We start from the raw sequence: 14,669 nt of genomic DNA, 5'->3' as shown, positions 1-14,669 counted from the left end.
TTGATCCAGACAAGTCATGCTCTTTCTCTGAGTCCTGGGTTTCTCAGCTTAAAAATAAGAGGATTCTATCAGAGGGCTGGTCTCCTTCAGCTCCAGATAGTCTGTGGTTCTCTCTTTGGAGATGTTCTTACCCAGAGACTGGCTCAGGGCTCCCGTAATTCCGGTAGTATTAATCTGATAGTGCAGACAAGAAAGAGAAAAATCAAGATTAAAAACAATGTACATAGCATGAATATGGTTTGCAAAGCAACTGAATAATTACTGACATCATCTCTTCTCTTTTCCCTCCTCTTCTCTTTTCCTCCTTCTTCCCCTCTCTTTCTCCCCCTCTTGCAGATGCATCCTCAGCAGCTGGTCGTCTCCTGGTTTTCCCTGGTTTTGCTGGCATCTCCCCTCATGGCCATATGGGAACTGGAGAAAAATGGTAACCAGGCTCTCCTTCTCTGTGGCGGCCCCGAAATCTAAGCCAGGACTTATCAGGCAGGCCCTGGGGGGAAATCAGCCCGAAAGGGGCAACCAAGCCTTGGGAGGTTCCTAGTGAGTGCCATCACTGGGAAAAGGCAGGCCGTCTGTACTTCCTTCACCTATGTCGTTTGGCTTCCATATTAGGGGCCAGAGTAGGAGCTTTTTGCGGGATGTGATAGGAAAGGCTATATGGACTTCACAAGTATTACTAAAACCAGCTGTATCATACAATGAAAATTCCAAAGTGAAGGATTTGGAAAGATTAAGAACTACGTTCTCTCATCCCCCCCTCCACCGCACAGTATCACTCCCTCCGAGCACGGAGAGGACTCACCTCTGACCAAGCACTTTGGGGGAAGCATAGGATTTAGACTCACGTTGACTTGGGCTCAACAATCCAGCCATCTCCCCTCTGCCCAAGGAGAGTTTGAGAGTTTTAGACCCTCCCTTGAGCAAAGGCGAAGGCCTGAGCCAGATAATTATGACAGATCCCTTCCAACCCTGGGATTTTTGGTGAGCTCAGGAAGCTTGGCCCTTGCATAGTAAACCCCGAAGTTACTTCTAATTTGGTAAACCACCGAAATTCCAGCAAGTCAATGTGAGAAACAGAGGGCAGACGACTTTGGATGCAAGATGAGGAGATGAAGCCAGGCACTAGGTTCTGGATGCTCGTCCTCAGGCTCCCTCTTGCAGTTGTTGTCCCCTGCCCTTGGGTAAGGGCCTTCTAGGCCTTCTGAGTCTTAGTTGTGACAGGAAAAATAGCCTTGCTGTTCAGTTGCTGATGGAACAAAGAAAAACTAGAGAAAGCCAAAGGAGCCACGTGGTTTTATGTCAGCATAGCGAATCATTTCCAAAGAGTTGGGTCCCAAACGCTTTTTTAGCTCACGTCTTTGTTACCCATTCAGTAGTTATAAATCCCTCTGATGTAAGAACTTTATGTCCCATAGTGCTTTACATCTGGATGCCAACAATAAGGGTCACCATTTATAGAGCATTTAGGGCACTATGTTAAGCTGTTGTATGAATTCGCTTGTATCATCCATGTCTCAACCTGCTGAAGCAAGCACTAATATTTTGTTCATTTTAAAAATGATGACACCGAAGCTTAGAGTAATTGAATGTCTTGCCTAAGGCCACAGGCAAGTGTAAGATGTAGAGCTGAATCTAAACTCAGACCCATGTGACTCCAATATCCAGGCTCTTAACCAGCGTGTCTCTCAAACTTGAGAGGGCATCGGAATCATCTGGAGAGCATACAAACCAGATCATTGGGCCCATCCCAAAGTTCCTGATTCAACAACTCAGATTTTGCTTTTCCCGCAGTTTCCTAGGTGTTGCTGCTGATGGTGATTCAGTGATCAGGCTTGGGGAACCATTACATTAAATGACTCTAGTTCGTTAGTAAGTGATGCATGAATGAAGCTGGGATGTGACGCACTCATCGCAGTACTCTTCTAGGCCATTCCTCAAGCGCCAGTTTAGATACTCAGGTTAGAGATCCAATGCCAAGCCAACAAGGCAGAAGGCCTGAAATTTCAGTCTTGTACTTCTAACTTGATATAAGCTTGCTTAGCCTCTTGGTTTTGGCATGCTCCTCGATGAAATGGGAAGACCAGGATCTACTAAACTGCTTCATAAGAGTGTAAAACTGCTTAAACAAAATTGAATGAAAATCTCCATGGGTGAGTTAATTTATGCAGTAGGAACTAAATCCTCAAATGCCCATGGAAAATTATAGGGCAGTTTCTCTGTGCAGTCATTGGACCAAACTTTGGTCCAATAACCAACACTAAAAAAAAAAAAAACCAACACTGAGTTTACAATGGTAAGCACCATGCTAAGTGCTTTATATGTTTTTTTAAATTTAATCCTCATAGCCAAACCTATGACATAGAGCTATTATTATCATTTTAGAGACGAGGAAACTGAGGCTCATGGTGATTTACTACCTTGTTCCAAATCCCCTAGCCAGTTAGTGGGGACAAGATCTCAGTGCTGGTCAGTCTTTCTTGACATCTCTGTGCCCTGCCTTATTTTCCACATAACTGAAATTGTACTGGAAGGTTCTTCTCTCCACCAGGCCTTTGGTAAAGAGTTTTGTGCTGTTCATATTTTTCTATTGTATCAAGGCCTTCCCCATCTGCCAGCGAATCAGAGGTCAATTATTAAAAACAGGCTGCCAGTTAATGACTCGATGGCAGCTATAAAACTTTGTTTATCTCTTCACGACCTTAAACCCAAGTAGGGCCCAGTGACCTGAGATCAATCATCTCAGCAAGCATTTGCTGTCACGAGCAAGGTTGTGCTCAGGAGGGCAGATGCACAGGTGGCTCATAAATCCCAGTCCCGGGGTTCCTGGAGCTTACAGTCCAGTTCTCCACTCCCTGTGCTCTCCAGTTTATGTCGTAGAGTTGGATTGGCACCCGGACGCACCCGGAGAAATGGTGGTCCTCACCTGCCATACCCCTGAAGAAGATGACATCACCTGGACCTCGGACCAGAGCAGTGAGGTCTTAGGCTCTGGTAAAACTCTGACCATCCAAGTCAAAGAGTTTGGAGATGCTGGCCGGTATACCTGTCATAAAGGAGGCAAGGTTCTGAGCCATTCGCTCCTGCTGATTCACAAAAAGGAAGATGGAATTTGGTCCACTGATATCTTAAAGGAACAGAAAGGTAATTCTATTCGCTCAGAGGATGTCAATTTTCTCTTTTGCTCCATAAGAAATAAATTTAAAAATGTAAAAGGTTAAGACATGACTAGTGTAGTTAAGGAACTGATATCAAATCCCTTACTGAAACCACCCAGCACCTATGTTTTTCTTTGCTTTCTTAGATGCTTTGGGCACCATCCAGATCTCATGTTGAGAGATTTTCATGGTTGGTTTTCCTGAAGTTCTTTTTAAATGGCTAATGGAAATTAACCAACATGTATAGTGCATAACTCAGCACGGGGCAGCCGCCTCGAAAAATTTAATGCCTCCCCCTGATGTGTTAGGTGCATAGTATAGTCTGCAGAATCAGCAACCTATTGAGACCTTCTCAGTCCTCGCTGAACTGCCTGTCAGGGGAGCAGCATCATTTTCCAAGGGAATAAATGGAAGATCTTCATTCCTGTACGACTTGGTGGCCTGTGGTTCACCACAATTAAAATCTATCTGAAAGAAAACCTGCAAATATTGAATTTTTGTTCTTTTCAAATCCAGAATCCAAAAATAAGTTCTATCTAAAGTGTGAGGCAAAGAATTATTCTGGACATTTCACCTGCTGGTGGCTGACGGCAATCAATACTGACTTGAAATTCAGTGTCAAGAGCAGCAGAGGGTAAGTGAAACCACTCTGATTTCTCAGTATTTTGCTAGAACTATTTCATTAAGAAAATAAGGGCAACCTCGCCATGGCCTATCAGTTAATGATAAGAGAGAAAACAAAGTCAAACCTATATTTTTTCAACGCCCCCTCTTGCCTAAATTGGGGAAAGAACATGGAGATTTAAGCTAATCGCCTGAATAAATGTGTGGGTTAGAACAGGATATTATTGGGGCCTGGGAATAGCCTCTGCTGTGTTTGAACCCACTCATCCAGATTGGCTGGCAATGCTTCATTAAGGCTCATAGCATCACAGGGAGGGATAAAAGGAGAAATCAAAGCTACGAATGACTTGCCAAAATTGTACCTTGAGATGAAAATAGAAACAAGAGCTCCGGGGCATAGATCTTGAAAGCCCTGAAGCCAACTCCAAAATCCTGAGGCTTCTAGAAATTTTCCCAGAGCCACCTCAACTCCCTTTCCTTCTGCCGATGACACCACTAATCTGAAGTTCATTGTTTGTCCGATGTACTTGGACTTCCCCTAAGAAACCAGTTTCCATGGATACTGAACCTATGTTAGCAGGTCTGTGTGACTTCCCTCCCTCACCATCCAGGTTCCTGAACAAGGCAGGGCGACAGAGCACACCCCAGGTGATCGGCCTGGTCTGGCCACCATGTAACTGAGTACATTAACCTCTGGGGTCTCCCTTTTCCGTCTTGAAAATGAAAAGGCTTACTAAAGGAATGCTTGTACAAATGCACAGAGACACAGATACCAGTGCTCATTGTGATGTTTTTGGTAATCAGCAGGGGAAAAGTTAAATAAAGTGCAGCGCCTTATCCTCCAGCCTAACATGCAGCCATCAGAATGGATAACCCAGTCTGTGTGGTCTGTCATGGAGCACTCTCCATAAGTTCAGAGGGGGAAGAGATGGTTATAAACCACACACATATATATATAGTTGGGTCCTATTTAATGAAAAATAAAATCATTGTGAGTATATATATATATAGGCAAAATATGTGTGTATCCATATACATGTGGATATATGATTGCTTTGAATATTCATAGACAAAGGTCTGGAGGGATACAACAAGCTCTGAATAGTATTTCTGTTTGGGGAGTGAGATTAGGGTTAAAAGAGGCACACACATTTCATTTATGCACATTTTTATCTTTTTAATTTTTTATAATTAGCACATATGGATTTTGTCATTACAATGGGAAAAATGAATTTAAAATTTTAATAAGGAGATTTAACCAAGGGCTCTGGATCTAAACATTTCTGGATTCATTTAGGCCAGAGGCACAGACATGCAGAGTTGTCTCTAAATATTTGTACCACCTCTGTGGCAAAGCTTGTTCTCCTGGGGAGGGCAGCTTCTTGGCCCCTGTGGAGAAATCAAACCCGTTGGAGAAATTGTGTCCTCAAACGGCTGTCTGGCTCCAGCCACTGGGAACTGACCCACGAATGGGTGAGACACGAGGTAATGTCTGTCTTTGATTTCAGCTTCTCTGACCCCCAAGGGGTGACATGTGGAGCAGTGACACTCTCAGCAGAGAGGGTCAGAGTGGACAACAGGGATTATAAGAAGTACACGGTGGGGTGTCAGGAGGGCAGCACCTGCCCCGCGGCCGAGGAGAGCCTACCCATCGAGGTCGTGGTGGGTGCCATTCACAAGCTCAAGTATGAAAACTACACCAGCAGCTTCTTCATCAGGGACATCAGTGAGTCCTCTTAATTATATGTGCTTCATAAAGATAAATGCCATTTGTCACATGTCCACAATGCCCCATGCACCAAGGTAAGGGGTTTACACGTATTGTCTCTTTTATTCTGTAACCCCCAAAAGAGTTCAATGTAGATACTATTCTCTGCATTTTAAGGAAGAGAAAATTGAATCTCAGACAGGTTACGTAAGTTGCCCCGGATCTCACAGCTAGCAACTCAGACCCAGTTCTGCCCCATTGGGAAAAGCAGGCTCTTGGCTACCCTTCTATCTGCTGTCCAGACAGCTTCTGTGGTGAATCCAGCAGGACCCCCTCAGGCATAGCATTTTTATTCAGAACCAAGGTTTCCCTACTAATTGTAGTTATTCCCAGTGAGTCTTTCTCTAGCATTTGAAAAAAAAAAAAAACTTCATTATTTTAATATAAGCCCCTCCAAAATGGACATCTATTTTTTTAATCAGCAGATGGAGATTTTGCCATTTGTCACTTCCTTTGCCATGTGTCCATTGAACGTTCATCATGAAATGAAATTCACAGAACCACAGAACTTGCTCGAGCATTTGTGGAGAAATTACTCTTGGCAGGTGGGGGGGCAGAGTTTGGGTTCACATAGGATGGCCAGGGAAGGTCTCTCTGAGGTGGTATTTAGCTGAGTTCTGAAGGAAAGAAGATGTCAGTTGTGTTAAGAACAGAGAGAAGAATATCTGAAAAGCGTCTACTGGGAGCCATGGTCTTTGGGCTTTGGACATTCCATAGAAAGTCTCCTCTGCCCTCATCTAGGCAAAGGTGTGCTACTTGAGGCCAGAGTCTTTGTGGTACTCGCTGCTCTATCCCCCAGTAGCTGGCGCATAGCTGGTGCTCACTCCGCACTTACTGAATGAATGAATGAGCAGAGAGACTATCTGACTTCAACTACCGCCAGATCCCATGACAAGACAACAGAACGGGGGCACCTGGGTGGCTCAGTTGGTTAAGCATCTGCCTTCGGCTCAGGTCCTGATCTCAGGGTCCTGGGATCGAGCCCCACATCGGGCTCCCTGCTTGGCGGGAAGCCTGCTTCTCCCTCTCCTACTCTCCCTGCTTGTGTTCCCTCTCTCGCTGTCTCTCTGTGTCAAATAAATTAAAAAAAAACAAAAACAAAACAAGACTACAGAACGAGCACTGGGTGGAAAATCTCTCATCTCATCCCTAGCCAGAGGCTCAGCTCAGGTCCAAGTTTGGTGCCGAAAGGGGTACGCAGCACAGGGAGGGTGGTCCTTCCCCACCTAGCCCAGATGCGAGAGTCTTATTGTCTCTACGGAATTTCTTCTGAGCACGATGCCGAGACGGTTCCACTGCTGGGACTCATCGGCTTGTGCAGGGCTGAGAAGGATTCTGAGCCTCTCTCAGGTTCAGCCAGGGAGGAGGGGACAACTGGCGAGGACACCAGCGTGAGCACCGGCAGCGGGGGTGCCTCCTGCCTGCCAACCAGGTGCCCAGGGAAGCTAAGTAACTGTCCTGGGGACTCACGGCTGGTCAAAGGGGAAAGTGGGATCAGAAGGCAGAACTACCTTACACCAAAGCCCCCTGAGGAAAATAAAGGGTGTTTCTTTATCTTCTTCCAGTCAAACCGGACCCGCCCATGAACCTGCAGCTGAAACCACTACAAAATTCTCGGCATGTGGAGGTCAGCTGGGAATACCCCGACACCTGGAGCACCCCGCATTCCTACTTCTCCCTGACATTCTGCATACAGGGCCAGGGCAAGAACAATAGGGAAAAGGTAAGAGGTGACTCCAGGGCCATCTACCCAGGTTTATGCAGGCCCACAGCTAGGAGACGAGTGACGATAACAGTAGCTAACATCTATTTAGCACTTTCTCCTCGCCTCAGACTGCTTTAAGGGTTTTACATGGATGGATCACTTAATCCTTAACATAACCCTACAAAGGCAGGTGGTATTATCATCAACACTTCACTAGGGAAGACACTGAAGCTCAGAGAGGTTAAATGACTTGCCCAAAGTTACCCAGCTAGGAACGGTCAGAACCAGGAAGCCAGTCCAGTGGACACAAATTCCGTGTACCTAACCACAGCTGACCTCCAGTATGGGTGGTCATTAATTCTTGTGCTCAGAATTGGTCCTCACATAGGAAATCTGGGCTCCAGGAGCCTCAGATCATTATTTAATGTTTCAGTTTAGTGAGTAAATTGAATGATAGAACATGTGTGCTATGTCTCACCCCAAATGGATAATTCCCAGCTGTCCCACATACCGTGAAATGATTTTGAGCAGAATGTTAGTGCTTAGAGGCTAAGACGATGGCTTTCAAGCTTTCCTGCCTTGCCATCATAATCCCAAGTTCCAGAAGGCACTTTTATAAAGCCCAACACTCCTGGGACCCCGGTTTTAGAAATCACTGGATAAAGGCCTTATTCAGGATAGTGTTTAGCATTTGGTCGAAATTCAGCCATTCAGTCACTCCCTGAGAATTATTTTTTGTAGGGGGGAAGGGCTATTCTGGAGTAGACTTTACCTAAATATTATTTAAAATCTTGATATGTATCTTCCCTACATAAAATTTACATCATTAATAGGTAATATTTACTGAACACTTCCTATCGATTAAAGACTTGGCCAAGAGTTTTATGTGAGGATTACCTTTAACATTTCCACATCTATGAGATAGGAATAATTATTATCCCTCTTTTTATAAAGGATGAAACTGAGACACAGAGCCCAAAGCGTTTTCCTGTGGTCACACAGCTAAAAGTTAACAATACCTGGATTTCAGCACGTTTTCTTTTCTTTATTTTTTTTTAAGATTTTATTTATTTATTTGACAGAGAGATAGCAAGAACAGGAGCACAAGCAGGGGGAGTGGGAGAGGGAGAAGCAGGCTTCCCGCTGAGCAGGGAGCCCGATGTGGGGCTCGATCCCAGGACCCTGGGATCATGACCTGAGCCGAAGGCAGACGCTTAACCACTGAGCCACCCAGGTGCCCCTTCAGCATGTTTTCTGATAAAAGGATCAGGATATAGTATTTCAGAATATCCAGGGGACAGCTAGAACATATCTGCTTGTGTCCCACCATCAGCCTAGTACAGGGGTGAGTGTGCACGGGGCCTTCGGGCGAGGCAGCTCTTCTAGAAAGATGAAAGCTGGACCAAACCATCTCTCCCTCTGGGCTGAAATAGAAAAGCTGCATCTGTATTTAGAGCTTCTATCGGTAGGTGGAGCAAGTTCTACACAACTCCAGTGTTTATTTGCTACTGTGGTGCCCCCAAACCAAGGTGTGCTTGTTTGGGGAGATCAAGCTTTGCAGAAATATGCCCAGCCCCTCTTGTGACTGCATTGCCAACGACTTCCCTCTCCTTTGCAGAAAGAGAGACTCTGCGTGGACAAAACCTCAGCCAAGGTCACGTGCCACAAGGATGCCAAGATCCGCGTGCAAGCCCGAGACCGCTACTACAGCTCCTCCTGGAGTGACTGGGCATCTGTGTCCTGCAGTTAGGTGAGCAGGCCCCCAAAGCCCAGCCCACACCTGAACACTCAGTGTTCCCCGGGTGCCGGGCAGTGGTGGGGGGCAGTGCGGGAGAAGAAAGGGGAGATAGGGTGCCTGGCTCACAGTCACCAGAGTCAGAAAGATACCTTTGTTCATTAAACAGATATTATTTGATGCCCATAGTGTTCTGGGCATTATGCTGGGTACAGAGATACTGCAGTAAAGAAAACAGGCGTAGGTCCTGCCCTCCTGGAGGAGAAGGCAAAGAAGAGGGAGAGGGGAGAGGTAGCTAAGAGTCCGAGCAAGAATAGCTCGCAAGCTGTTTTCAGGAGTTAGAACCTTATCCTGGGCACCTGGGAGTGGGGGGAAGACACCAAAGGCAACCAAATCCTAGGCCACATAAGGACAGGCTGGGCCCTTCTGACATGGAATCCCCAAACCCAGTTGCCCCAGTCATGTGTCTGGTGAAATAAGGGTTTGTTGCCACATTTCTAATTCACAGAAACTGTTGGTATTCTTTTTCAGGTTCCAATCCCAGGATGAAACCTTGGAGGGAAAGTGGAAGATATTATGCAGAATTTTCTAAAGACTCAATAGAATAGGCCCCCAGAGTTATTTTCTACCTAATTTGCTTTTTGTAAAGGATCATTATCATGTCTTTGCAGTATTTTTACATTTACATGCCAAATGGCCACTGAAACAATCAGCTATTTTATTTATAGATTTTCCAGCTAGCAGGTTGCCACTGACCTTAATGCTATTTAAATATTTAAGTAATTTATGTATTTATTAATTTATTATTTTTATTGGACACTTGTGTGCCAAGATGTATTGTATGTTTCATACTCTCAGGACCTGATTTGTAAGGAAGAGGCCCTATTACGCAAAATGTGAATTTATGTGTTATTTACACTGGAAACTTCTCAAGCAAGACTGCAAGTATATGGATTTTATGACAACCAGTGAGAACACAATGTTCTGATGCCAGCACCATAATATATTTGTGATGGATGAGAACACAGAAGTAGTTAAATAGAGGCATGGAGACATGAATCCATTTGAGAAGGTTCTGGAGATGGAGATGTCAATTCCTATATCCATGAAGACTTCCTGGAGGTGGTGTTGATAAAGCAATTCAGGGCCACCTACCTGTACTTCTAAGCAAGTTTAGTTTTGGGCTGCCTGAATTTAGAAAGGGCTAAAAAAATAACTGAAGTTGAAATTCAGCTTCAGCCACCCTGGCAGTCCCTACCCCCATCTATCTGTAAGACATAGGAGAGGGACCCGGAGACAATGTAAGTGTCTGGAAAGTAAAAAGGTCTTATGATCCAGGAAGGAGAACCGGTAGGGCCAAGCACATAAAGCTGTCAGAATTGCCAGGTGCTCCTTAATAGCCAGGCAAAAAAAGCACAAAGATGCAAAGAAAATGATCAAGAATTGCTTACTCGTCAGCGTGAGCAAACCTGACCGGATGTGACCAGAAAGTGCCCACCACTAAGGTGCTACTTTTAAGTAATGAATATGCTTTCTGTAAAATGATTTCATTCGTTTTCTGTTTACTTGTTTTTACATTCTGACGATGAACTAATAAAAATATAACTCTTCTTTGCAATAATACTTTGGGCTTTCTCAGCTGACTCGAGGATCCTATTCCCACATTTACCAGGACTGCATTATTTTTCCCCTGCCATTTAAGAATTGCCCTTCTTTGAAGCAATTTCACTTCCAGTTTTGCAGAGTTGCCCTTTCCCTTTATAGGATTCCCAAAGTCAGTGTCTTGCTGAGCTCAGGGAATGTCCCTGTGGTCTGACTACAGGGAACTCTGCAAGGGTACCGAACCGCATTATGCCCTCTTTAGAGGTTGGATGCTCTTGCTCTGTTCACCTTCTAGCCTGCAATCAACTCTACTAGTTCCAGAACATCATGGAATAAAACTCCAACCTGGTCGAGTCATAAGCATCCCATCCCATAGGGCCAGATCCAGTGTTTATGGAGGGCTTGTCATATGTCTGGACATGTGCTAGCTCTTGAGGTTGAGGAGTTCCAGAAAATCTTGGGTGGCCTTCCTCCAAACAGTGCCCACTCCTGGCACAGCTTATAAGACAGGGATGAAAAGTTAACTGCAGTACCACTAAATGCTAAAATGTACGGTATATGGTGCCCTGGGGTAAGAACAAAGGAGAAGAATCAGTGTAACCTGGAGTTGCCCAGGAAGGCTCAATGGAGAAGGGGAGGTCAAAGAAAGGGCAGAGCCTGCCAATTCCTCTTCGGTGCCTCCCATGGAAAGAGCAAGTGGTGGGATCCGAGAGAATGGAGTCCATTCTCTACTATCTTCAATGGCCAAGTGAACATACTTGGGCTTCCTTGCCATGGCAAGATAATTATAATAGGGATGTTGTAAGTGTCCTTATTTGAAGTGACTCCTGGAGCCCTTACTCTACTCTGCTTCTGACCTGGAGGAACGGTGGGAAGATCCCGTCATCCTCATCCAACATTTGAAATCTATCATCTTGTATTATGAGCCCACACTTGATAGCATACGGTTGGTTAATAACAACTCTTTGTCCTCCTACAGGGCCTTTCATCTAGACATACCAAAACACTTAGTGGGCACTTAATGAACAACGCTAACCAAGAAAAAATAATTAATCACATTTATGAGTACAGAGACCAGGGGACCTTTCCCAAAACTTTTGGCCAGCAAAGGGCCGAGCTCAGATGTTCTGGCTCCCAACTGACATGACCTCTTAGCATCCGATTAATTTTAAGTTCAGCACATGCACTGAAGAGCTTTTGTCTTTGAAAGATATTCTCCAGGACAGTCCTTTTTTATGAGGCGTCTATCCACTACATATGTATCAAATGTTATAGCAGAAGAGCTCAAGACTGGGACTGCAGGAGACTCGTTCTGGCCAGCCCGGCTACATGACCGTGTGACCTTCAGCAGGACACCAAACACAGCCTGCTTGTTGTCCCATCACTACTCCCTCTCAACTTCTTTCTCTCCCAGTGACTCTCCTGAGCTCTAGGTTTGGGAAGCTACGTAATCACTTTTCTAGCCATGCTGGCTGCCCAGCAAGGCCATGAGACCTAGTTCCAGCCCATGACACCTAAGAAAATTCTGCTGGCGTTCTCTTGAGAAAAGACAGAGCCAGGGCGAGCATCACCCGTTCCCTCCTTCCTCTCTTGAGCAGATGAAATTGAAGAAGTCTCAGAGGAAACCCTGCAACCAGAATGGAAACCATCATGCTGAGACTATAAAAAGACTCTGGGACCCTAGCAACAACAAGAAGCTGAACCAACCCCTGTAACTACCCCAGCCTTCTTGTGTTAAAAAGAGAGACCCATGTGTGTGGTTTTTCAGATGGTAGTAGAAAACACATGAGAGAAAATGTACCATTTTTGTCACTTTTAGGTGTCGAATTCCGTGGCATCCGCTACATTCAAATTGTTCTGCGACCGTCACCACCAGCCATCTCTAGAATGTTCTCTTCTTCCCAAGCAGACTCTGTACCCATTAAGCAATAACCCCTCCCATGTTTGTTTTCAAAACAGGAAATAACTAAAGTGAAAATTAAATAAAGATATTCTCTTCAACATCTAGATCCCGTCTCTGAGAGGCAGGCTGGCACTGGTAGGAACTGGTGTCAGAACACCTGGGTCTGCCCCTCACAGAACATCTGGTATAACCCCTTGGGGAGCCCTGGAGCCATATCCAATGATGCCATGTGGGGTCCTGGTAACACCCTGCCTGTCTGAAGAAAGGGAACCATGGTCAGGAAGATTGTGCCGAGGGCAGTCTGAGCCTGAGCAGGACTAAGCTGGGGCGGGGTGGGAGGGGGCGGGGGGGGCTCGGGGAAGCAGCTCCCATGGGAAAGACACGTCTGCTGTTCCTTCATGCACTCCACAATGTTTTTCTGAGTAATTGTGCTGTCCCTGGCACCATCCTCAACTTTCTGGATACAAGGCTAAACAAGACCCTGCTCTCCCACTGCTTCTGGTCTCCAAGGGATGAAATGCTTGAAATTCTAAGCAGTGAAGGTCACTTCTTGAGGGTTAAGAGCTCTATAAAATGAGATCATCAGTTTAATGGGATTAGCATGGTACCTGGCCCACAGTAAGCACTCAGTGAGTGGTGGCTGTTTCCACTGACTAGCTCTGTGATCTTGAGCAAATTACTTAACCTCTTCAAGCCTCAGTTTTCTCATCTGTAAAATGGGATAATAACAGTAACCACTTCACAGAGTGATTGTGAGGATTAATGGAATAACCCTGAGAAAGTGCTTATCGAAATCCCTGATTCATAATAAGTACTCAATAAAAGCTGATGGCTAATATTCTTATTATATTACCTATAACCTGAAAAAAATAATAATTTGGGACCCTATGCTTTTGTGGGGGTAGGGACATGGAGGGATCATTGTTAGGAGGTCATGGTGTGTCTCAGAAGGTGAATTGGGATGGAGGAAGCATTAATTGGTCAATGAAGAGATCATCAAGCTCTTCAACGTAGAATCCCTTTCTTATAAATAAAATTGCAGAAACATCCCTACATGGGGGATACCAAGATGCAATGAACCCAATTCCTGCCTTCAGGGATTGCACAGTCTGAAAGGGGCAAACATGGTGAATACATATTTTAAAATATAGCCAGGCTGGGATAAGAGTATGTGCATCCTAAATATTTCTTTTTACAAAGGTTTTCAGCTCCCAGGAAGAGACTTTTCATTTCCTTTAGCCTTCCTGGATGCAATAATTTGGCATAAACCTACCAATTCACCTTGCCTATAAATCAGATTTTAATCATCTCTTTCCATTTCATTGCAGTTTGGCTCCTCTTCTTGGACAGCATTTGTGAGCAAAATGCATTTGGACAAGACTTTCTCCATAGAGCCATATTATAACCAAGGAAATGAATTCCCTCTCTCAGGCTCATAAAATGCAAAAATAAAATCAGCATTCGGGCTGAGGGCAGAGGAAACCAGGCGCGCATACTGAAAACCCTCCTTCTGCAGGAAGCACGCTCGGCGGAGCGGATTTGCATTTACCTTCACGCAGGTCTGGGTTCCGCAGGCGCGGGGCGTCTGGGCAGCCGCCGTGGTCCTGCGCAGCCCCTCTGCCCACTGTGGGCCCATGTGTGTGACCGGCTGCGGGGCTCTGCGGCTGCTCACTAATCTCCCCTGCCTTTCTCATAAGGAACGTAAATTATCTCTCCCAGGCCCTTCGCCACCAGCCCACCAGGCGGCTTCCCTGGCTCTTTGCAAAAGGGCCAATCGCTAACCCCAGCATGGGGGGTTCCAGAGAGCTGAATATTCTGCCAGTGACCCTGGGGTTTGGAGGAGAGGAAAAGTTGGGGAGCAAATCTTGGACACACAGTAGTGTCTAGTCCGTTTCCTCCTTCCCACACCCACCATCCAACAAGCACACAGCAAACACTGATGGAACGGGGGCTACAGTGCCTGGGAGGATCCAGAGTGCAGGGGGGTGTGTGCACCCAGCCCTGGGCAGGGAGACCTCAGCTCAAATCCCTGCTGCCCACTTACCAGCTCTGCGCCCTTAGGCAATTCCTTAATCTCTCCAGGCACTGTAGTGCTAGAGGGGGAAACTTCAGTTTCCTCCCCCCTAAAACAAGCATGCTCGCAGTGCCAACCGCCTCCCCAGGGATGTTGTGAGAATGTA

At 45.6% G+C, this 14,669-nt stretch overlaps 1 protein-coding gene across 1 annotated transcript; it reads left to right on the top strand.

The window, feature by feature from the left end:
- The first annotated feature begins 336 nt into the window (after nt 1-336).
- On the top strand, nt 337-8,999 carry IL12B (interleukin 12B). The gene is made up of 6 exons (XM_035013448.1): nt 337-424; nt 2,863-3,138; nt 3,669-3,786; nt 5,285-5,502; nt 7,110-7,267; nt 8,868-8,999. Exons 1-6 carry the CDS (start codon nt 337-339, stop codon nt 8,997-8,999), a joined length of 990 nt encoding a protein of 329 aa, XP_034869339.1.
- Nucleotides 9,000-14,669: the final 5,670 nt, after the last annotated feature.

Source organism: Mirounga leonina, unplaced genomic scaffold (genome assembly GCF_011800145.1).
Source record: "Mirounga leonina isolate KUSES-001 unplaced genomic scaffold, KU_Mleo_1.0 Mir_104, whole genome shotgun sequence".
Taxonomy (NCBI): Eukaryota; Metazoa; Chordata; class Mammalia; order Carnivora; family Phocidae; genus Mirounga; species Mirounga leonina.
The sequence above is the reverse complement of the archived record's forward strand: the minus strand, read 5'-3'. Positions and strand labels throughout refer to the sequence as shown.